General features: G+C 51.3%; 1 protein-coding gene across 1 annotated transcript; it reads right to left on the reverse strand.

Moving 5' to 3' along the window:
• Window positions 1-2,345: 2,345 nt before the first annotated feature.
• Window positions 2,346-4,404, reverse strand: LOC127772136 (protein RGF1 INDUCIBLE TRANSCRIPTION FACTOR 1-like). Its single transcript, XM_052298126.1, has 4 exons — window positions 4,094-4,404; window positions 3,773-3,976; window positions 3,192-3,407; window positions 2,346-3,103 (listed from the first exon to the last, which is right to left on the reverse strand). Exons 1-4 carry the CDS (start codon window positions 4,148-4,150, stop codon window positions 2,831-2,833), a joined length of 750 nt encoding a protein of 249 aa, XP_052154086.1. The 5' UTR covers window positions 4,151-4,404; the 3' UTR covers window positions 2,346-2,830.
• Between the last annotated feature and the right edge of the window lie 3,190 nt (window positions 4,405-7,594).

The raw sequence follows: 7,594 nt of genomic DNA on the forward strand, positions 1-7,594 counted from the left end.
TCTCTGAACTTTTCTTCGTTGGACTTCAAAGCGAGGGAGGAAAAACAAAACACTGGCTGCCCGTGCCTTGTGAATTCTGCAGCGAGGAAAGCGATCTGATGGACTATACAAAGAACTATAGAGCGCAGTAAGAGTTTAGGGGGCTCATGAGATATTAAAAGGCTACTGATTTTGTATGTGCATACACTTTTTTCCTCATGCTAATATCCTATGCCTCTCTCCCTGTCACAAAGATTGCTCAGGATCTATTGCCTCCACAACTTTTCATTTGTTTTCTCTTATTTATGAACCTTCTTGTTCTACCTCTGAACTTATCTGATCGAAAAGAGGTGCTCCCACGAAGGAGTGGGATACTACTGACTGTCACCACACCACTACAGCTCTCGATTATCTATCACATTTGCTTGGGGGGAATTCCTTTGTGTGGAGATATGATGACAAAATGGTGGCCATGAAGCCATGAACTCCAACAGTCCATCCACCCACTGACCAGTGACCACTCACAAATGCATAGCAGAAAAAGGCAAGGAGAGAAATATGCTCTCAATGGGATTGAGATCAAATGCAGTAGCTACTAGGACTGCATGGTAACTACTGCACACAATCCAAGCCCTCCATGTCAAAATCTAACGGCCTAAAAGGATTCAGCATAGTAAAATCAGAACAGTTCCTTTCTACAGTAAATCGCTACAGTGCTCAGATATATCTGGAACGTCCATTTTGAATCATGTGATGCTAGTGTGACTGCTTATCTTGCAGTCACACTAGCTACTGCACCTGAATCGGATCCCTCTCAATGGCGTGGTTAGCAGTTAGCTGAACCCCCATTAAGCCACCACAGTTTCACAGTGACAGTTATAATCAACTGAACTTTGAATGAATGGCCACATTTTGTCACTGTGCCTAGCGTCACTGATGGGCCCACCTGTCAGCCGCTGTTGGCAAAGATTCCGTGGAAGGCAGCCCGTGCCGCCTAACACTTGCCATAGAATAAACGAAGCAAGTACGGTGGCCCGGCCCCCGCGTTGCTTTCATTGTGGAAAGCCAATAGAAACTCGGAAATATCCCAAAGCTTACGCGCGATCTACCCCGATCCACGTCCGCATCCAAATCCTCCTCGCGCTCGGGCTCGCCGATCCATCCACCACCGGACCGGCCGAGCGCGCGCGTGTGGCCCATCACGCATCAGCGGAAAAAACCTAACCCCACCGCAATCTGCGTCCCTCCTCCCCACCCGTAGTGATCCACACGGCCGCGTCACGGACGGCGCCCGCGACCGGCCGCGACACGGCGAGACGTGAGGGGTTAGGTCGCCCAGGAGGAAGCGGGGGCCGTGAGCCCGTGACATCACCGCGGCGGCGTGGGAGGGAAAAAGTCGTCGCGTGTGTGTTTGTGCGTGCGATACGGGGGCCGTTGAGTGCGGGGGGTGGCAACACGCCACGCGCGCGGCTGCAGGGGCAGAACGGCCGTGTCGTGCGTGATGGGCTCGGCTCACGCCCGCGCGCGCCGCGGTGAATTCGCCAGCGGCGGATCGATCCAATCCCGACGGGCGCGACACGGGAGCATGGGGGAACTCAGATCCACGGAGCCCACCTCCCACACCACCCGCCTGTCACTATTTTGCGCCGCGCTGCCGAACGCCGACGGTGCGCGCGTGTGCGCCGCACAACGGGACGGACGGACGGACACATGCACGCATTCGCCCCGGCATCCTCCTACTAGGCCGGCAGGGGCCGTCCGGCGCGTGCACCTCACCTTTCCCTCGATTGGGAATCTCAATCTCGAGTCTACATATATATATACAAACACGCACGTGGCATGCCAGTATATACACGTATCATTGGGCATTGTACGACGGATCTCGCCTCTAGATCGATCCCTCTTTATTTTGAGAGAGAGAGAGAGAGAGAGAGAGAGAGAGAGTGTGTGCCCACCACTGCCGCGTTAAATGCCCGGACGGCGGTTGGACGGATGGCTCCTCTCCCGTATGGGAGGAAGCAACCAACATGGACGATGATGATGATGACAACGTCGGCATCACCGGGCGGCCGCTTTCCACAGGCCAAACGGCGGTTCAATGGAGTTAGGCGGGGGCCGCACGGCGGGCGCAACTTGATCGACCCCGTCCTATAGCCACAGCAGCCATTCCTTCACCTGCAAACATACAGTACTACAGAGCTCTGAATCTCAAGTCGCATTACCCTAGTTCTCAACAATTCTCCGTGCATTGCACGATCTCGTTCACCGGAGCCACTCCCAATTGCTGTACTACAGTACAAGGGAAGAAGGGGTGAAGAAGCAGAAACCAAGCAATGCAAAACAGAGAAGGAAATTACTGACTGACATTGAAGGCATCAGGAGCAGCATTCTCGTCTTTATTACAGGCAAGCACGAATATGAACACCGGGAGTACCATCTCCTACTACCATTCCCCCCACCATCTGTGATATACATATATGTACATCTACCATATCAAACACAGAGTAATTAAAAGAGTAATAAAGACCTATAAGGTTTCAGCAAAACTTAGTAGTTATGACAGGGAGTAACTACTACCTCCTCTCCTCTTCCACAAGAGAGAACCCAAACCCAAACCGTTGTTACTAGCACAGTAACTGTAACTATGAAGTAACTGTCCCACATTGCATTTGCACCGGCCTCCTCATCCAGAAGCACAGGGGTGCAATGGGGGATCTTGTTATTACTAAGCTCCTCCTTTTCACTGGCTATGTATGCTATAACTATAGAGATAGATATGGATATGTGTATGCTACAGTGTACCACTGTTTCGGGGGCGAGGCCGGCATGGCGGCATTGCTTCTGCCCTGCTTTAGAACTCCACCATGAGGCTGCCGAACGGCGACCGGTGCGGGACGCCCTTGCGACGCTTGCCGGTGCGGTAGCTGTTGGCGGTCGCCGGAGGCGTGGACGGGGTGAAGCTCTGCACCACGCTGCTCTTGTCGCTCCCGCCGCTTGTGGTCGTGGAGGAGTCGTCCGAGTCCGACGGCACCGCCGCCGCGCCCTTGTGCAGCTTCTTCGTCTTCTTGATGCCGCCGCCGGCGTGCCTCTTCCGGCCGCGGTAGTCGCCGGAGGTGCCGACGATCTGCGCGTCCAAGAAGGCATCTGTCAGCACAATGCGATGCAACACCAGGTGTTCGTGCGGCGGCGGCCAACGGGGGGACGTAACGTACCTTGCAGCCGAGGGAGCAGAAGCGGAAGGTGTCGAGCAGGCTGCGCTCGCAGACCTCGCAGGTGTTGGTGACGCCCTTGCCGGGCCTCGGCTGGGGGCGCTCGTTGAGGAACACGACGCGCGCGCTGTTGATGATGTACGTCTGCACGCCGGTGATGTCCAGCACTTTCTGTATCTCCGACACCCGGATCACGTCGTGGTAGGAGGACCTCCGTATCTGCGCACAACACCAAAAAGAGAAAGCATCGTCTTCGTCAGAGATAAGCTGCTGGAGATGGAACAGAACAGAGGCATTCGCTGCCAATTCAAGAAAGTTGGTTATTCCGATCCTTGGACTGTTCCTAATGCGTGTGGGGAAAGAGAGGCCGTTGGTTGAACTGGACACAACTGCAACTGCAAGTCTCAAGAGACCTTTTTCTCGTTCGAGTTAAGCTTCGCTTAGCTCTTTGAGTGTTCCAATGGGAACCGAACAGAGGAGCAGCAGCTCAGCTGCCGTTTCTTCCAAAGAAAGGGTGCAATCAGCTGCTCCAGCTAATCCAATGCCGAGGAGGAAGAAATGCCGAGGCTTGTTTGCTTGCTCACCTGGATGGCGTGGTGGTCGCGGTGGTAGGAGAGGCACTGCGAGCAGAGCGCGCCGTTCATGCAGTCGAGGCAGTACATGTTGCACTCGCTCTTGTGCGAGTCCGCGTGCAGCTTGCATTGGCCGAAGAAGCTCGTCGCCAGCAGCGGCTTCAGCCATGGCGGCCACCGCTGGTTCTCCGCCCCGTCGCACTCCCCTCCTCCTCCCTGCCGCATTCGATCCAACGCCGCCATTAGGATCAATCAATCAGCCAAGAAAGAAAAAAACAACAACGAACAAACCGATCGAGCCAACACCAGCAAGAAAAAGAGAAATCACGTTACCATGGCGCCGCCTCTGGTGGTATTGATTCTGAGCGGCGATTCATCGTCTATTGCCATTTCCAAACCCTGAACCAAATCCGCGCGCGCAGCAAAGGTGCGGAGCTAGAACTAGAATGTGAAGGGAGGATTCGAGTGGGTGGAAAAAGAAGGGAGGGGAGAAGAACGGGAGGAAAAGGAATGGGCTTTGTGGAAGAAAGAAGAAGTGGAGGTAGGAAAGCTGAGGTCTTTGTAGACCGGAGAAAGGTTTGCAACTATCACCGAACCGCACCGGGTGGTGGTGGTGGTGGTGGTAAACCAACAGGGGGCCGGATGCTTTGCGGGGAGACTATATTGCTCGTCTCGTCTCGTAGCAGCCCCTACTCGTTCTTATCCGATCCGCTCCTCCTCCGGGTCGCCGCCACACCGTGTGCCACCCGCCCCCCACCTTTCAACGCTCGCACGGCACCAGCAGAAAACCGGCTTTTAGATTATTGTTCGCTCGCTCCATCGCGACGCATCCAGTGGCGGTGACTGCTTGCTGCAGGGTGCAGATACTGAACACGCCGGTGAAATGAACAGGGAGGAGTGGCCACGGAGTCTGTGCGAGTTTGACGCTTCTCACATTGTCTTTTCCAGGGGAATTTACATCGGCCGCGTGCAGGTTGCAGAGTGGTAGACTCGCAGTCAATTGTGCCGCGCAGGCGGTGTTTCTCGTCTCATCCGCCGTGACGTCGTTGTAGCCGTAACCGGATCCGGGGTTTTGTGTGGATCCGGCCCGACTAAACTCGTCCTCGTTTTCCACTCCGTTGGTGTGTTTAGTTTATGCCTGGTGCTTTGTGCGCGCGGTTTCTTGGTCACTTGCTCCACCAAATGCTTCTGTAGCTTCTGTAGGGGGGGAGTGGCTGTGTAGGGTGTAGCCAGAAGCGCCAAAGCAAAGCACTCATCAGCCACGTTTTTCTCGGCAGAAAAGTTACCACTAAACCGCACCACTAATCAACACTCAAGAGAGAGCAAATCACCACTCCAAAGCATCGAAGGGAGAAAGGTGAAAATCACCGATCGATGCATCCGGTGCAGTTTAACCCCAGTGGGGGCAGTGCAATGCAATTGGGCTTAAGAGGGATCGGATGCTTCCTTTCACATTCTGTAGGTAGTAGTGTATGTTTGTCTCGGATGTAGTAGCTCACTATTAACAATTTAAGATGCTTCGTATTGCGGAAGCAAGATCCTATTTCTTAGTGCCTCCTCACTTGTTCCTGGTTCATGATTAGGACGTGTAATTAAACTCTTTGTATATGCGTTTAGTATTGGATTATTGGTCTATTTCTAACTAACCAAATTATTTTGCTAGATGTTGTATCGTTTGAGAAGAAATGCCGCAGTAGGTTCAAGAACAGGGAAAAAATCGTCTGCTTTTTTTTAGAAAAAAAAATCGTCCGCGGCAGTTCTTTTTCATGGCCATCGTACGACATTTGGTAATTTGGTCAACTACTCTTGTAACACCCTCAGACTATTTCTGTCGTCCTAGATGAATTTTTTAAGTTTAAGACTTCTTTAGCTCAGGCATGCATCATGCTCGGAATTGTTTTTTTTTTCTCTTTAGTTCATCTCAAGTTCACCTCTAGATCCATATACAAATTTTGGGTTGAATTATGTACTTGTAGCAACTGGTTATCAAGGGGCGGTTACAACAAAGCGTTTGTCGCTTAAATTAATCATGCTGCAGTTACGCATCACATCATCTCTTGGAACCAGTCCTAATCCCTTAGATGATAACGATGCACTAACCAATCAACAATTGGCTAGAATGATGAAACTAACCGGTCCTAACTAGCTAGTTGCAAAAGCAGCAGAGGGAAATTCTGCTTAATTACCGCGAAAGAAAAGTGTATTGATTTTGACATTAATCTGTTTATTTTTTATCATTTTCTCTATAGTAATTATTCGAAGTCTCCACAATAATGCTGCATTATGCACGCATTATTGGTCTTCTGATGTAAGCGTGATGCGCTTCGATCACACCCTGGATCACGGCTTCAAGTAATACAGTACAGTACATACATAGGCACGAATCATGAACAAACCATATTTCGAGGACATCAATTAGCATATCAATGACCTAGCTTAACTCATAATTCATGCATGTTTTGTTCTGACATGCATGCTAGCTACACCTGTGCTCACAGAAAAATTAAGCTAGCCAAGGTGAAGACAGGAATTAATGTGAAAAAAAAATCAGTGCTACTATTCCTTCGTCGTTTTCCTGAAGAATATATGCAATGCAGGCGCCGAGTACATGATCAGATCATCTCCCATATTGCTATCTGATCTGGTTGGACAGCATCTCGGTTCAGAGGAAAGACACCTCAAAAGGCTACCATTATATATCAGGCCCAAAGCAAGCAGCTGCCATCTACGCCGCGCACATATGGCTAGTTCGGCTCATCAATCATGCAAGTGCATTATTCAGTTCCTCTTCTTTTAGGCTCAGCCTCTTCATGCCCTTCATAAATCATCTGGAAAGATGCATTGCTCCTTCTTTGTTACGTGTTTCGCTTCTCTGGGGCCCCAGAAGAAGGACTAGCTTAACCCCGGAAAAGAGGAGCTGTGTACGCTTAAAAGGCAGTGGAATGAAACATGCATGGGCGCATCGGATCATGCTATCATTGCACTCGGTTCGGAGCATCATCACTGCTGCAAGCTAGGCCACGACCGTTCATTCGTTCATGTGTGCTTGATTGATCAAAAGTTTCCTCCTAACTAGCTAGCCCTGCGTTGCACTACGGCATTTGCTGGATGATAGTATATAATTTCTCTCTTTTTCGGCAGTGGTGCTGTGGTGGCCTAGCTCGTGCGAGAAAGGCTGGTTGTTCGTTCGGTTTGGTAAAGAGAGGCCAAAGTCTTCTTCGATCCATCGCACTTCAGTAAACACAGAGATGACAAAAGCAAAGCATACGCATAATAATTCTCCGTCCTAAGCATGACATTTTCAACGAGGAGGAGGGTGCGGACAAAGAACATGTCGCCCTGCTGATTTCATGGCGGCTGCCGGATAATGCTGCAACGTCCGGATGCGACAAGCGAATACGGCACTATTTTACTGGAGTTCTCCTAGCTGAATGCTTGGGTTTCATGAGCCTTTACGGTAGTGTGTGCTGCTTGCTGCACACCACATCGATTTCTTCCATAGGCCAGGATCAGAAACAGCCGTCAGGATCCAGGAAAGGGAGAGAAGCACCCAGAACGCCTGAAGACACCACCTGTTCGCCCTCGGGATGGCTGAACCCTGAAACCGACTGCAGCGCAGAGAGCAGCAAATACAGTAGTAAACGAAATCCGAAAGCGAGGCGACGACGCCACCATGATTGCCGTTCGATGATGGCCAAGGAATGGCTCTCCCGACGTCGCGTGATGTGCTACAAGCGATCGAAGCCTTGCGTGACGCGTACATTTGTCAACCATATCCGTGGACAGCCGCGCTCTGATTCCCGTGCGCATAGCTTCCGGGGACATTTCCATCCG

Source organism: Oryza glaberrima, chromosome 4 (assembly GCF_000147395.1).
Source record: "Oryza glaberrima chromosome 4, OglaRS2, whole genome shotgun sequence".
NCBI classification, from domain to species: domain Eukaryota; kingdom Viridiplantae; phylum Streptophyta; class Magnoliopsida; order Poales; family Poaceae; genus Oryza; species Oryza glaberrima.

Excerpts from the sequence above, each read along its gene's own strand:
- LOC127772136 (XM_052298126.1), bottom strand. The coding sequence starts at position 4,150 with ATGGCAATAGACGATGAATCGCCGCTCAGAATCAATACCACCAGAGGC. Across the intron at positions 3,977-4,093 it reads CCACCAGAGGCGGCGCCATG|GGAGGAGGAGGGGAGTGCGA; the intron begins GTAACGTGATTT and ends CGAATGCGGCAG. Across the intron at positions 3,408-3,772 it reads GCGACCACCACGCCATCCAG|ATACGGAGGTCCTCCTACCA; the intron begins GTGAGCAAGCAA and ends TGTTGTGCGCAG.